General features: G+C 34.2%; 1 protein-coding gene across 2 annotated transcripts in view; it reads left to right on the top strand.

Annotated features, from left to right (window-relative positions):
* The window catches only part of LOC150083330 (protein PRRC1-like), a 122821-nt gene that overhangs the window by 57822 nt on the left and 47904 nt on the right, over window positions 1-17095 (top strand). For both annotated transcript variants that reach the window (XM_090377979.1, XM_090377978.1), the window contains exon 2: window positions 15346-15458. In XM_090377979.1, coding sequence (XP_090234105.1) covers window positions 15350-15458 — 109 coding nt within the window. In that variant the 5' untranslated portion in view covers window positions 15346-15349. The remainder of the gene's footprint in view (window positions 1-15345; window positions 15459-17095) is intronic.

The following is a 17095-nucleotide window of genomic DNA, read 5'->3' as shown; positions in this document are numbered from 1 at the left end:
TGTTATTCTTGAATGGCTTATTGATGCTGACATCTAACGGCTGTAACTGTGAAGTTAAGTCAGAATTACCGCTGATTCTGTGTTCATCATTTCTGCCAGTCTTTTGATGTTTTCAGTCCTACGTGCTCTTAACTGATCCCATACTAGTAGTGCATTTTTACACAGTACCACTAGGATGCTTGGACCAAACTTTTACAAACCAATCCTTGATACATTCTTCATCCATCCATCTATCCATCCCTCCCTTTGATTGCACAAGTACGGAAATTCCATTTAGCAGTTTATCTTTTGGTAAAAGTTTTTATTTTAAAAATTAACATTGGTGGAAGTTTGGTCCCATCAGCACAACACATTAAAATTACGGTGTAGTGTGCCTTTTCATGTCCAGTAGTTTTAATAGTTAGAGATTTTCCCCCTCTCATATTTACAGATGGCACATCAAAATTCAATGGAATTTCATCCATATTCCCGATTTCATTAGGTTTGTGGTTGCTTTGTTTTCTAGCATTAAGGAAAAATTCATGGTAATCTAATATTTTCTGTTTGTACTCAGCAGGCATTCTTGGGCTCTTCTAGTTCTTGTGCGTAAACTTAACCCATTTCTTTTCACGAAGCAATAACACCAAGATTCAGTTCCTTTAAAGTGTATCCCAATACAAGCTGCTCGTTTCCATGCTTCTACTATTCTCATTTTAGTATTCTTACTGCAATACCCATGTCTCTAAGTTCCATTATCCAACTGCACAAGTTTTGTGCAAAACCAAGAGTTAATGTATAGAGCAGCAAATTGCAAATTTGCTGCTCTGTTCCTGTGTTCTTTGGCATATTGTACTACTTTTAACTTAAATCCAGTACTATAATTTTGTCTTCTTGATGCCTGCCATTGATTAGGGCTTAATTGTATAACTGGAATTCACTTGTTACTCCAACATCCTGGTAAGAATACTGAAAAGTGTACTAACATATAGTAGTTAACTCTTGGTTTTGCAGATGTACTGTATTACTACTTTCAGCTTTTAAGGAGCAGGGCGATTTTTTTTTTAAGATATTTATAAGGAAAAAAAGTGCACTTTAAGCCAACAAATACGGTGATTCTCCAGTAGGACAAAGGTAACTTAGTCGATTTCAATCCTTCTAAAATTCAGTCCTGTCTTATATCTCACAAAAACGATTCCTCTGCTCTTATGCCTATCTTCGATGACACTCTTAATTTCTCGGCAAAATCATATATCTCTATTGGGGATTATCCTGACTTGTAATCTTTCTTGGCATAAGCACGTCACAAATATTGCTTCATCTGCATCCAAAAAACTGCATTTCTCTTTCGCTCTTGGCGTTACTTTTCTTCAAAACAGCACTCTGTACAAATCGCAAATCTGCCCTACCACGGAATGTTGTTCCCACATCTGGGGCGGTGTCCCTAAAACCTCTCTTAGTAATAGTAGTGGCATGTGATGCAAGAAAGCCAAGTGTATGAGCTTATGCAGCATCAGCCAAAAAAAAAATTTACAAACAACTCCCTCTAAATGTTTGTCCAGTTCCTCCTTAAATTTATTTAACCTATTAACTTCCACAACAACAACAGATGGAAGTTTGTTCCAGCAATTAACTACCCGCTGGCTAAAGGCAAATTTCCGCACATCTATTCTAGGCTTCTATATTCCATTCAGAAGCAGGCAGTTAGTTAATTAATGACTCATCTCAGTCTCTTGAATCTCTATCGCATAGATATTCTGTTTCTCCTGCATTCCTTTTCTGTATATTCTTCTGAATTGACTTCTCTCATTCCTGCTGTCTCTTCCAAACCAGTCCGAACATGTGCCGCAACCAGTCAACATCCTTTTTCTGTCCAACTTCAGACTCGCAGAACCAACTTTTTTTCTTCTTCATTTATTCATTCAACTTCCATTCTCCGGAACAACCTTCCTTCATACATATTTCCTGAAAATTATAATCTGCAGAAGTTCAAGTGTAACGTCAACGAATATCTTCTTTCTTCTTCTCAACTTTCAACCCATGCACAGTACTAAATACTATAGGACCCCCACTGACTGGAGATGTACAAATGTATCTCCAGTTCACAAAGAAGGATCGAAAGGTGATAAGAGTAATTACAGACCTGTTAGTTTGACTTCTGTTCCAGGGAAATAATGGGGTCACTGGTTAAAGAAGCATTGCAGATTCATCTAGACAAGACAGCAGTAATAATTCAGACACAGCATCGATTTATTAAGGGGAAGTGTTGTCTGACCAATTTGATTTGATACTATGATGTGGTCAAAGGAACTGGATGCAAAAGATAATTTTGATATCATGTGGAGTAGAATTTCTGTTATCTTGATTAATATGAAAGGCTGATCTTTTTTTTTTTTTTTTTTATTAATGGTAGTACAGTAAATTTTGGTTATAGTGATCACGTTTGCAAATTGAATTTTGATTATAATAAGTGAAAGATCGAGTTAATAAGTGCGGTAACGCAACCGAACTCAGAGAAGTCGACGGGAGTCCCAGGGAGAGTTGTCTTTTCTTTGTAAGGGTTTGGCTCCCTGGAATCGGTTCGTCCGGAGATAGGGATGCTATCCCCATAAAGCACCACGCCTCCTGCAGTGTCCAGAGTGCTCCTGTGGGCCCTTGAAAATCCGAGGGAGAGAGTGTGATTTTCGTGCCGGACCGTACCCATATCCCACATAACAGATTGTACAAACAAAAAGTCCAATAAATCAAACTGCAAATTGTGTTTTATTGTTGTGACCTCTTAGAATTCTATGTGACCTTCAGAAATGCACTTTAGAAAAATATCACAGAGACTACTGGGTTTTCTTGGAAACCACGAGTGAATTTCAGTTTAGTTTAGCTCCAGATTCAGTAAGAAAAATATCAGCCTGTGAAACTGTGTGATTTATTGTTTTTCTCATTTTTTTATGGTAAAATGTGAACGAAAAGACTGGTTCACCTAACCCAGTGGTTTTCAGGCGTGGTGCTGCAAAAGCATTCCAGGGGTGCCATGTAATTTGGGTTTAAGTTACTTAAACGTATTATTATGATTTAATTTATATGTTTATTTCATTATGAAAAGGTGTACAGTATCTTTTTAATTTTGTGATCTGTAATTGATGTTTACTTTGTATACCTCTATACAAAGAATAAAATTATATACTGTATATATATAATTTGTATTATGAAATGTAATTTTTATAATTATACTATTGTAATAAATATCATATAACATATTTTTTAAAATATTATATATATATATTGAGAAAATTGAGTAGGGGTGCCGCAAAATAAAATAAATTACTTAGGGGTGCCATTATTAAAAAAAGATTGAAAACCACTGACCTAAACTTTGCTCTGAATAAACCAAAAAATAGTGAGGGCAGTCTCAACACTTAGTTTTAACATTACAGCAAAAAATGGAAATTATTAATAGAATTAGAGAAGGTGAAAATTTAGGAAATTTTTCCAAAGAATTTAATGTGGGGCTTCAACAATTTATGATATCAAGAAAAATTCCAATGCTATAACAGAATCTGTGTCGATTATGGATAGTGAAGGAAGATCTAGCAGGAAAAAAATGTTGAAACCTCAAAATGTCACTTTAGAGACTGCACTCACTTTATTTTTTGGTTTCTTCAGAGCAAAGTTTAAGTGAACCAGTGTCTAGCCCAATGTTGTGTAAAAAAGCATTGGATTTTAATTGAAAATTAAGTGGTAGTGAAAATTTTAAGGCAAGCACAGGTTGGCTGAAAAACTTTAAACTGAGACACAGGGTACGTGAACTAGACGAGAAACTTTCTGCAGATGAATTGGCAGAGGTGTCCTTTGAAAAGTGAGTTTGCTTCAGTTCTAGCAAATTACTAGAAAGAAAATGTTTATAATGTTGATGAGATGGGCTTATTATGGACAGCATTATCGAGAAAAACCCTAGTCACTAAAAGAGAAATGCTTGCACCAAGTTTTAAGATGAGAAAAGAGCGAGTTACAATTGCTATGTGGGAGACACAGATTGTCCGTGCTCATTATCGGTAAATTGAAAAAACTCAGAGCTTTTAAAAATCTTTCTAATTTTCCTGTTTTTTATAAGAGTCATAAAAATGCCTGGATGATTGTTCCCTTTTTCTGAGATTGGTTTATATATATATTATTTTTTTATTTAATTAATCTTATTTAATTTAATCATAAGGTAAGATTACATTTATTTAATCTTATTTAATTTAATCATAAGGTAAGATTAAATTTATTTAATCTTATTTAATTTAATCATAAATTTATTTAATCTTACCGGAATAATTATCCAGAAAATTTGGCTATCTCAAATTTTCCGGATAATTATGGAAAGCATTATCGAGTTGCACATGCAAGACATTAGTACAAAACAATAAAGAATTGGTCCTTAATACAAAACAATAAAGAAGAGGTCATCAGTTATTCTGGATAGCCGACATTGTACTGTTCTTGGATTATAGGAAAGCTTTTGATATTGTTGCACATGCAAGACTATTGTACAAGTAGGAGCAGTATGGCATTAAGAGCAAGGTGCTACAATGGATAAAAGGACAGTTGAGTGGGAGAAGACAGAGAGTGGTAATCAATGGACACTGCTCTTCATGGACTAATGTTATTAGTGGAGTTCTGCAGGGGTCCGTATTGGGCTAATTGTTGTTTACTGTATTTATCAGATGATATCGACGAAGGTATATCAGGCTTTAATATCCAAGTTTTCAGATGATACGAAGGTTGGCAAGGTTGTTAATGACTTTACACTACTGCAACAGGATCTAGAAAAGCTGGGCTGAGAGGTGACAAGTGAAGTTTCACATTGACAAATGCAAAGTATGGGTAGCAGTAACCCCATATTAATGTACCAACTGTGTAGTGCTACACTCAGGGTAGAAGAGAATGAAAAATATCCGGGGGTAATTGTGTAGTCAGATATGAAGTTTTCTAAGCAGTGCAGAGAGGCTGCCAGAGCAGCTCATAGTGTCTTGTCAATGATATACAGGAATTTTGCTAGTAGGGATAACGAAGTAATTATTCCTTTGTATAAGGCAATGGTCAGGCCACACCTTTAATACTGCATACAGGTCTGGAGGCCTCATTTTAGGAAGGATGTAGAGCTAATGCAACGAGTACAGAAAGGGCAAAGAGATTGGAGAGAGGAACAGAAGGTTGCTCTTATCTAGAAAAGCTTAAGTTCTGCAAATTGCAGGGTCTGGAGACTTGGCACCTGTGAGGTCATCTGATTGAGGTGTATTGAATTGTTTGACCAAGTGCAGTGCAGATTGGGATTCTTTTTCCTTCTCAGATTCCATACCTGAGGGGGCATAAATTCAAATTGAGGAAAGACAGTTGTAGAATATGTGTGCAAAAATTTGCCTTTAGCCAGCAGGTGGTTGATTGCTGGAACAAACTTCCATCTGTTGTTTTGGAAGTTGACAGCTTAAATAAATTCAAGACTAAATAAGACAAACTTTTGGAGTGAATGGATGGGTGAAAGGGAAGGGCAGTTTTTTTGGTTGATGCTATATAAGCTTTCTTTCTTGCATCATATGCCCCTACTAATGCTAATACCTCTTGTGTTTGGGGTTTCATAAAAAAAAAATTAGAACAGTGGCAGAAAGTGCTACAGAGTAATGTACTTCACTAAACAGTGGTTCATTTTGATGAATGTTTTTGGGTGTGGTGATTGTCTGGGAGAGAGCTTTGTATATTCTTGATCATGAACTGTGGGAGGGAGGGAGAGACATTCTGACGATACAGGAGCTCTTTCAGTTTGTTTGGACTCGGCACATTGATAGTATGACCTGAATCTAAAATTCCTTAATTTTCTTGGACACTTTGAACAATTATGTGCTATCTACACTGTGACAGCACTAGAAAATAGTTCAGTCAGTATCAGCATGATGACAATATAAGGATTTTGAATCAAAAGTCCTTTTTGCAACTTCTGCATGCGTGTGTGTACATACGTGCATGTGCGCAATATTTTTTTGACACAAATACAAAACAATAAAGTAAGATTTCTAAATTCAGCTACAAGCACCCAATAATGTTTACATTGGCAATGGATTAAGGAAACATAGCACAATACTAACATCATTAATCCCCTTGACGCTTTTTATTCAGTGCATTTGATAATCTTTTTTCATTTTACCTATTGTCATGCTAATGTCTCAGGTAGGAATGGCACAGTATCTTCCTTGAGTGTAGAACTGTGTTTTGATCTTTTGTCAGTTTAAATATTTTTGGTCACTTGTATTGGAATTATTTAACCTTGGAGAAAGTGCTTGCTTCACAACATGTTGGAAATTGATTATAGAAATAGCATTCTCTGTTTAAAAATACTGTTAAAATTTATGCATAAATTTTAACAGTATTTATAACATAAATTTTAATAGTATTGTTAAATGGGAAATTTGCCTTCCCAGTTACAGAAATGGCATATTTTCTTATGCAGAACGTTTATCATTATTTTGATATGATAAATTTCTCTTGTTCTATAGAGTTCTCTTTTCTTTTCTTGTTAAAATTTTGTACTTGGACGTTTGCACTTGGGTGTGACTTTGTGATATCACATTTGTTTTTTTTTTATAAATCAAAAACTTGATGGGCAGTGCAAACTTTAAAAAATCATGGAAACGTATTTTGCATTCCATGGGAATAAATGGAGGTATCATTAAAATATCGTAATGTGAATCAAATAACACGGTTTTTTTTTTTTTTTTGGTAATTCGTCCCAAGAACTTGAAGTTGAAATTTTCGCTATATAACTAAACTATTTATCTCTCTAAAAGGTCATTTTTATAATGGAAATTGCACTACCCTTTCATCGTTGTATGATCCATTATAAGAATCAGTTTTGAACGCCTCTGTGATATTTTTCTAAAACACATTTCTGTAGTATACTACCATAAAACAAAATTAATTTTCACTTTCCGGTTTATTGAGCTTTTCTATTAGTGCAATCTATTATAAACGGATAGTAAATTCGATCTTATTGCATTAGCAATAATACCAATAACTGGAATTCTGTGGGTTTTTATGTTACAATATTATGTTAAAATGTGTTCCCCTTCACTGAAACCTTCAGTCATATAAAAAACAAATCTTCTCTTCATTCCTGTTTGCTTATTACAATGGTGAAGGGAAAGGGACTGACGGAAAGTGCAAGTGCTAGGAAATGAAACAAAATTGATTTAGAAATGAAGATGATTAATTAAGGAGTACGAAGCAGGACAGAGTTTGTCATCTATTGCACAGGATTAGGTCTCGCTACTTCAACAGTGAATACTATTTTAAGGGACAGTGCACATGTAAAAGAACATTTGTTAAAGGATCAACAGTGATCACAAAACAGCATTCAGGCTATATCGAAGATGGAAAAGCTATTAATAATAAGGATGGAAAATCAGCGTCAGAAGCAAGTGCCCCTAAGTCCAATGGCCATTCAAGCAAAAGCAAGTATTTATGAAGAAATTAAGGATAAGTACGGTGAACCCCAAGGCAAGTTTGTGGCAAGAAGTGGGTGGTTTAATAGGTTCAAGAATCGTGCTGGTTTTCAAAACATTAAAGTATGCGGTGAAGTCACTGGTGTCGATTCTGCAGCTAGGAGAATTTTGTGATGTGTTGGAAAAAACCCCTTCTAAAATCTCCACAGCCCTCAACTTCCCCAGCGGCATACTTATCAGCTGGAGACATTGGTTTTGGCAATGATGCTGAAAAGGTAAAACTTGCTGAAGTTATGCCTGTCTCCTCTCTGTTTTTGTAATTTTGTACACTTTGTAATTTTTCCTCTGCATGAAATGAAAAAATTGAATAAATAATTCTATTTACATGTTCGTCGAACATTTATTTTTTTGCTTCAATCAAATTCAGCACGCATAGTTGCAAGTGTTGCATAAGCATTTAGGGAAATCCTGACTTATGTAAAATTCAGTTTGCGTAGAGTTCAATGGAATGCAACCCTTACGTAAGTCGGGGAGTGGCTGTATATTCAATGTTTGTTTCCTGCTCTTTACCTAGCCATGATAATGCTTGAGTGCATTCTGTCTAGAAGAATGTTGAGTTAGTATTTTTCATTTAATTGTACTGCTTGTATGACAAACCTCAGAAACCAGTTTAGGTGATTATAGTTTTATCACTTGGAGCCAGCTTTACTTGTTTAATGAATTTTGCTGCATATTATACAGGGGAAACTGTTTAAAGAAAATTATACAGGTAACCCTCGTATAATGCGTTTGTTAAGTTCCTATAAAATCTCTGTAGTGTGAAATCTTGTTATACGGGACTAAGAACAAGTACAAAAAAGGGGGATTACATACCAAAAACTAACAAAAATATGCCATTTTTTTTTAATAACTATCAGAAACTTAATTTTTATTAAAAATAGTAATAACTGAACAAACGTTTTACAAACTGTGATACATAATATGTCAGATAATATACGTTAATTAAATTTTCTTCCTCTTCATCACTGCTAAGCACAAATGAGAATGTTTTCTCTGTTGCTGAATATCTTCACCTTCTGAACTTTCTTCTGCAGCATCTAGATTTTGTGTATCTTTTGCTCTCTTTAAAAAATTAGTAATCTGGGTTTGTTTGCTTTTGCTTGCTAGACCTTTGTGAATTTCGTGGTATGGAGCTAAGCATTTTTGAACTTTGTGCTTCTTTCAGTCGAAGGATCTGCATTCAAAAAATAAAATTCTAATTGCTTGGCTAAGTTTATGCCTTCCTGTATGCTTTTTAGTGTAAATTTTGGAACTTCAGAACTTTCATCTGTACTGTCATCCTCTGAATTGATTTGGTTTGACTACGATGCCATTTCCACCAAATATGCTTCATATGATACCTTGTCCCCTTTTTTTTTAGACGATCCAAAATTTGTATCTTTGATTTTAGAGAGAGAAAGTTTCTTTCGAGCGGTGCTTTTTTACTTTCCTTAGGCATAAGGAAATTTAATATAGGCATAAGGGCTGGAATTTAATTCACAACGAAGAAATTATTCCAATATGGTTCTTAAGAACAATGTTTAGTAATACATACCTGGAAAAATTTATAAATGTCGCCTTAAAAGTCACAAACTGCACGTTTTGAAGTCACATTTTTTATGATCTCAAACAAGCACAAGTTCAATAGCACAGAACCTAACACGGGGATTTCCCAGTAATATTTTTTTCATAACAACTAGCAAGTCAACAGAAGAGATTCACAAAAAAGAATGGAAATGTTGAAAAATTACATTCAACATAATAGCAGAATTTCCCTTGCACAAAAGCTCAAAAATACCATGTTAAACGAGGTTTGCCGTAATTTTCTAACCGTGTTATTTGTAAGTACTACATTGTGCGAGGATTGCTGTAATTCTCTAACCGTGTTATATAAGTGCCATGTGCAAGGATTGCCACAATTTTTCAATTGTGTTAGAGCGAAATGGTGTTATAAACCGTGTTATACGGGGGTTGCCTGTACGTTCCTATTTATTTCAATAAATAATTTTTTAACATCAAATAAATAGTGCTCTCCACTAGAGGAGTATGGTGCTATTTATTTAAATGATTAGTAATGTACTTGTCTCTTGGAAAGTGGGGAGGGGGTTTTTATTTATAAAGAAGCGCAATAATGGAATATAACTGAATTATAAAAGTAGGCCTATAACACTTCCTTAATTTCTAGTGCAGCACTTTACCTTGTCTGGAGTACCTGTGTATATATGTTTTTCAACGTAATTTCAATTATGTTTCAAATAATGTATCTGTCTATAAAAATTGCCTTAATCATGTATCTGCTGCCATCTCATATGTGTTTCACAGTAATTGTAGACAGTTTATAATAAATGGCAGTATGAAATTGGAAAAGATTGTACCGCTAGGTACTGTTGTGCAATTTGAAATTACAAAAGCAGAAATTCTCCAAAATTTAAATCCAAAAGTTAATAAAATTAAATTAAGTGATATATAAATAGATGTAGAAGATATTATCATGTCAAAGGAAGAAATTGAATGAATTTGTTTTGTTTTGTTTTTTTTTCTTTAAATTTTGATCTGGTTTTTGAATAATAATTTCATTATAATTCTGGGCAATCAAAATTAATTTATTCTTATTTTGATTTGTCAAAATAAAAATAAATTAATATTTAAAAGTATTGATGAAAGAGTTTTAATTTTTAAAATTTAAAAACTTTAATGAACTTACTTTCTCCACAGAGCCAGCCACTAGCTAAAAGCATACTGCCTACCCACCCACCCAAAATGCGTTCATCAAACTCACTCTGGAAATGGCTAAGAAATGGTCTCTTCTCTTCCCTCCTTCTGCACATTAATTAAATCAGTTAATGGCAAGAGATGATTTTACTTATGGCAACATAACCATATGTGAATCTGGTTATTCTTCCATTTGAATGGTTGTTAAAATTGGAAATTTTAAGGAAATCTTGAAAAATTGCAGCAAGTTTAAGTTCTGATTTGGTTCTGCTTGAATCATTTTCTTTCATAGCACAGGGAACTGTAAAATGCAGTCTTTATAATTCAGAATTCTCTAAAAATCAGGCTCGTTTTCCAAAAACTTCCAACACATATTATTAATCATATTTTTCTTTAAGGATCTGTGCAAAAAATGTGACATTTCTTTTAGTATTTTTATTCTTCAGAAAAATTCATAATTTAGTGAAATATTGGCTGGTTATATTGTGCTTCTATGAGTTGATGACCATTTAGAGCATAGGACTGAGTTTTTTGATGCAGAGGAAACATTGTTTTCTTTGCATTAGATAAGTCAGAGTGATCTTCAGTAGAGATATATGACCTTGTTTAGTAATCTGATGGTCACTGAAGATCAGAATTGGAGCAGTAGACTTTTTTTGCTAGAATTCGTACAGGTCTGAGTCTTAGAAAGATTAAAGTTAACTAAGTTATCTTTGTCCCATTGGAGAATTACCTAGAGACTGGCATTTAAGGAATTGGCATTGGATATTCAAGGGTTAATCTCTTCCATAAACAGTGACTTGTTGATACACAAACAGCAGATTTAATTCCATACAACTAAGGATTTTGCTGACATAATTTAGTCATACAACTGGTCAGCTCCATGATGTTATAATGGCTGAAAAGATGAAAATTAATGACCTTTGTTATTATGTGTGATGTTGAATTTTTCCACAGACATTTTAAAATATTAAAATGTCATGTAAATTAATAAAGATTGCACACATCTTGTAATTATTCCTTGAAAATAATGTTTTTATCCTCCATTTTTTTAAAGCAAAATTCAAACATGAAAGGTATTAGAACCTTTAGTACTTAGTTACAATGTGTGGGTTAAAGATTTTGCTGACAGAAGATACTGTTAGCATTAGAACTGTATTACTGTAGATTATAATTTTCTGCTACTTTTCTGGAAGCTTGTTCCAGAAAACTGTAGCAGATGGGATAAATGGGAAAGAGAAAAAGTTAGTTGTTAGTTTGGTGTTTAGACAGTGAATGGATATTGACTGGAAAGATGCGTTCAGACTGGTTTGGAAGAGAGTAGTGAAATTAATTATGCCAATTCAGAATTATAGTGCACATGGAACTATCTATAGAAATGGCACATGGCAGAAACTGAACATCTGTGAGAGAGTTGAAGGGACCTTGTAAGAGATGGGTCATTAATAAACCTGACTGCTCTTCTTGAATAGTCTAGGAGCTTGAGAGAGTTTTTGGGGGAACCACCCCAGATGTGGGAACAATATTCCATGGTAGAGCAGGTTTGAAATTTGTACAGTGTTAGTTATTTAGGAAAAAGTAACACTGAGAGGAAAAAAGAAAACCCAGTTTTTTTGATATCGAAGAAATACTTGTGATGTGCTTATGTTGAGGGAGATTAAAAGTCAGGGTGGTCCTCAGTGGAGATATATGACCTTGTCTAGTGTCAAAATGACCTCAGGCTTTGTTGTGAGAAATAAGACAGGAATGAGTTTTCTTCACCATTGGAGAATTATCTGGACATCAGCATTTAAGAATTGGCAGTGGATATTTGAGAAGTTGAACTGGTTTATGCAGGTAAGGTTTTTCAACCAGTTGGTGGAGTCTGGTGCTGTCATCAGCACAACTGTGTACAGGATTTCCAGTTAGTGGAAGAAGGTTGTTAATATATAAAAGGAAGAGAGAAGAAAGAACCAAACCTTAGGAGATGGCAGCATTGGTTGAAGTTAGAAGACAGCCATCTATCATTATATCCACAGCAAGTAGTTGGAATAAAAACTGGCTATTGTGTGCATTTTCTCCAATTCCTAAATATTTAACTTTCTTAACAAGATTACACACAAAATTTCAAGGTTTCTTCATTTTTGGCACAAATCTTCTTACTAATCCTAGGAATCCCTAAACATATTGTTTCGTTAACTTGAGAAATACTTCTGTAATTCATTTGTTCTCTCGTCTGTCAGTGCAATAAAGAAAAAAAACTGGACACTTATAAATTTTTCAGTGTTGTATTTCCATCTAGTGAATTTTGATATGTGGCAGTAACAGCTGATAAGAACAGGTGAGCTACATGTAAGCTTTTGAGATGGTTTTTCTCATCTAAACTTCTATGATTTTCTTGTGTCATTACTTGAATTAGCATAATGTAATTTTAATAGCATATCTTTTATTCAAATGTGCTTTGGATTGAGTGTATAATTTTCTCTTTCAAGTCTTCATTTATATTTCTTTTCTAAAATCATCAAATTGATAATAATTAAGAATACGAACTGCAACGTTTTCTGATAGTCTTTCTCTGCTAATAATAATTATATAAGTCAACCTTATAAGCTACAAAGTATTATTGGCCTTTTTCTTTTAACATTTTCTACTCATAACACAAAACAAATTTTATAAACGATTGTGCATTCTAATCCAGCATAAGCTTTTTATAACTCCATTAAACTTCTGAACTTTTTACTCTATTTTTAACTATTCCTCTCTTTTTCTCTATTGTCATGATCTCATGACTTTGTCTCGCACTTGTGTGTGTTACATCACGCTACATTTTTTGATGAGCTCACCTTCTGAATCAAAACCAACATGCATTTTACAAATAGCAATTATGTATTTGCCTAACAAACATCTGGAAGTGACAAATGTAATTCAAGTCACATGTATGTTTAAATTTACACTGTCCAATTGCAAAAAGAAATTGGCAGTCCATAAGATTAGGAGCTTGTTTAGAAAACCTTTTGTCCAACAAGAAAAAACCTTGGAAATGGCAGGAGTAATTGTTTTAATTTCACCATACTTTTCCATTGATCAGATGGAAGATTTCAAGTTGATGGTTGATGAATAGAGATAGCAGCATTTGCTACATATTCATAACACAAGTCTGATAAGAACGTATATCAGGACAATGATCTTCGGAGGTGTACTGTATGGGGTAGAGTTGTGGGGCTCAGCTGCAGACGAAAATTAAGATTCCATCATCATATAGAAGAACTCTGTGCTTAATTCAACAGGAAATGGTGGGTTACCAAGCAGCACTTGCTACATATTCGTAACACAAATCTGATAAGAATGTAAATCAGGACGATGATCTTTGGAGGTGTGCTATATGGGGTAGAGTTGTGAGGCTCAGCCACAGACACAATAATCAAACCATTGCACGCTGCAGAATACTGGCTCCTGAAGTGGGCCACCTGGAAGTGTCATCTCCCACCACAACTTCACACAACACCAATGTCCAAAGCACTGAATTTAACCAGATTTGCAGCCTTAATGCATGAAAGAAAACTAATCTTCACCATCAAAATGAACACTGGAAAATCTCAGCACCCAACATTTGGGACACCATGTGCTGGCAGATCCCCCAACCAGCACTCCCCTCCATTCCCAAGCTTCTTACTCTTCCATTGAGGTTACATTTTAAAGATCGATTCCTCCCCTTTCAGACGCTCCATCTAGCTCAATCCTTGAATGCCAACCTATGCAAAATCATAGATGACAAAGTATTGATGGCTCATTTTAGATCTGCACCTGTGTTCCACAACCCTCAACTGATGTAAGATCACTCTGGCTCGGCAAGAATTTCAGGGAAACTGGAATTCGAGAAAACTATCCTGTGTTATTTTAATATGATGTATTATTATTATTGTATTTTATTTTTAACTAAATACAATCTGCTCTTTGTTATTTATTTATCCTATATTACATTTGTGGTGAGATGATACCTCTGCTGCTTGTTAACCCCTGGCTTAGTGCCATGAAGGGTTTTATAAAGTCTGGGTACCCGCATTATCATTGCACCTTACAAATAAAGATCATATTATTATTATTACAATGGGATGATATTGGAAAGTTGGGATTTGGCACTTCTTTTTTTTTTTTTTTTTTAAGGAACTGGCTGGATGTGAGCAAATTTCTATCCATATTCAAAAACACCCATGGAATAAAGAAGTATAAAAAGGTAACAAAAAACAAGTGGAAACTCAGGAACACAGGAGGTTATTTTGTGCTGAATTTGTACCTGTTTTGTGTCTGCACCTAGAACAATTGGAGAAATGCCATCATGGCCTGGAGCTTTCTTGGCATAAGGATTGTTCTGAATTCTAATATCCTTCTCTCAGAAGACCATGGGAAGCATTGAGTGGAGTATGTTTGGTATGTTAGGTGCATGTGCAACTGTCATTACAGTACATGACTATTATTTTGTTTATTGCTATTTGTTTATATTGAAAAAATTTAACTGTTATTTGCACTTTTAACCACTAACACTACCATCGAGTTATCATAACTGCTTACAGATATATCTAAGTTCTGTTGTTCCTAATATTCATTGAAATGTGCTTCTTCAGAACTGCTCAACCCCACTGGATCTATCTCTCAGTCTTAAGGGTGCTGGATTTTTGAAAGTTGACTGTATAATGCTAAATTGAAAATGACAATTGCTAACAGTATTGCTTTATATAGAACAAATTATACAGCTTGAAGCTGGTAGAAGGAAGGGATCTGTTGATTAGATTTGAAGTAAGAGGCACTGATTGGGATTAAGAAATATCACCGTTGGCTTTGTTAGTCACCTATCCATTTGGATGATCCAGGATCCCACACAGCCTACCATCCTGACTGTTTAAATGCAGTTAACTCCATTAACTTCTCAAGAAGGGTGAAATACCACGCTAACTCTAATTGGTATATGTAATAGTAAAAAATGAGGTTTATTTTAAAAAAAAAAAAAAATACTACCTACCTGAAATGCATAAATTCATTGTAAATGAACTACTGTTTATATGAACACTCAGTTATTTTAGTAGATGATTTGTAATGATAATCATGTTACTGAAATCTGTAGTATCATAGTTTATCAAGTTTATTTTATTTTATATTTTGGTGTTTAAAGAATTATGATGGAGGAAGTCAGTGATGATACAAATGGTGAATCAACTTTTGAATTTGTAAGTGACAAATGTGATGATTCTTCTGTGTCGCTGTCTTCATCTTTTCTACCTTTATGTAAGTGCATCTCAGTTTACATTTTTAAATTATTTTAATGAATGTAATTTATTATTTGTATAAATTATATATGTATTTGTGCAGGAAAAACTTATTAATTTAAAATAAAAATTCATTGCATTCACTTAAATGGGATTTTTGAGTTATGATATTTCATTTTGGTACCAAAAAGTTCATATATATACTGGGTAGCCTGAATTATGGTGAAAAGTATGTAAAAATTGGTGTTATTGTTTTAAGGTAAGTATGAAGACAGCTAACTAAGGCCATCGGGCATGTTGTGTGTATTCTAGGGTTGGGTTGAGTTTGGTTGGATTGCCTTAGAATAAGTAGAGAGTCAGCTGTGGAACATGAGTAGATTGTGAGAATGACCAGACAGTCTAGTTTTCTAGGATTGCCTAATTTTGAATGTAAATCCTAGTGTTAGCAGAAAACTTTCAGTAATATTATTTTGTCCTGATTTCATGTAAACCTGTTTTCTGACATAATATGATGTTAAAATAAATAATATATAATTTTGTTAAATTAACATTGTCAATATAAGTAAATACAGTTAGACAAATTATTAGAGGGGATGGAAAAATAGGTAGCTTTTTTTTTTTTTTTTTTGGTTGATGCCGTGTAGCCTTGCTTCCTTGCATCATATACCACTACTAATACCAAATATTTTGACTGCTTAATTTCGCTGCCATCTCTCCAAAATCAATTTCAAGAGACATCACATTTTAATTTTCAAAAACACAGCAACAAGTTTGGGCTAAATTAAAGGATGGTCAGGCACTTCACAGAATCGTGACTAGAGGATTGTACAGTGTGCAATACCACATGTAGGCATAGAAACATCAGATTATTTTAAAGGTGTATGAAGTGAAGCTAAAAAATTCTAGGAATGACTTTTATAAGCAAGATAAAATTAATTTTTGTAGTTATTTGCTTTTCTTCCCTTGAAATACCTTGATGAAATAATTTTGTCTTACTTATAAGTCATTCCTTGGGAATGACTTATAAGTAAGACAAAAAAGGTAAGACTATAAATAAGATAAAACTGATCTTTCCTGTAATTTGCTTTTGTCCCCTCAATTGAAAGTTCCCTTGGGCAGTTTTGCATTTAACTGTTCTCTTCTGCCATAATTAGAAACACTTCTGGGACCTTATTTATTGATATTGATTTTAGTGCCATGAGTATATGCTGATGGAATTCCTCCACACACCCAAAATGAGTTGTTTTCTGTTAAATCTGGATACAATCTTGTCAAGAAAAAACTTCAGATCTGTTTTTCTTGTCTATCAGAAATCAAACATGAGAAATTGCTTCCCAAAAATACAGTGTGAGCTTGTGTATTATCATGGTGCAACAGCAGTTGTCTGGTTACAATGTGCACCTTTTCCACAGAACCTTCTTGCTCAAAAACTTAAAAGCATTAGCTTTAGTAGAGGCATATGATGCAAGAAAGCAAGCTTATGCAACATCAACCAAAGGGGGGGGGGCATCCACTTCACCACTCCGTTCGTTTGAAATACCTGTCCAGCTGAGCCTTAAATTTATTTAGGCTATCAACTTCCACAGCAAGGGATGGAAGTCTGTTCCACCTACCAACTACCTGCTGGCTAAAGGCAAATTTCCACACATCTATCCT

This window comes from Mastigoproctus giganteus, chromosome 7 (genome assembly GCF_048544385.1).
Source record: "Mastigoproctus giganteus isolate SK-2022 chromosome 7, ASM4854438v1, whole genome shotgun sequence".
NCBI lineage: Eukaryota > Metazoa > Arthropoda > Arachnida > Uropygi > Thelyphonidae > Mastigoproctus > Mastigoproctus giganteus.
Note: the sequence above shows the minus strand (reverse complement) of the source record. Positions and strands in the feature narration are given on the sequence as shown.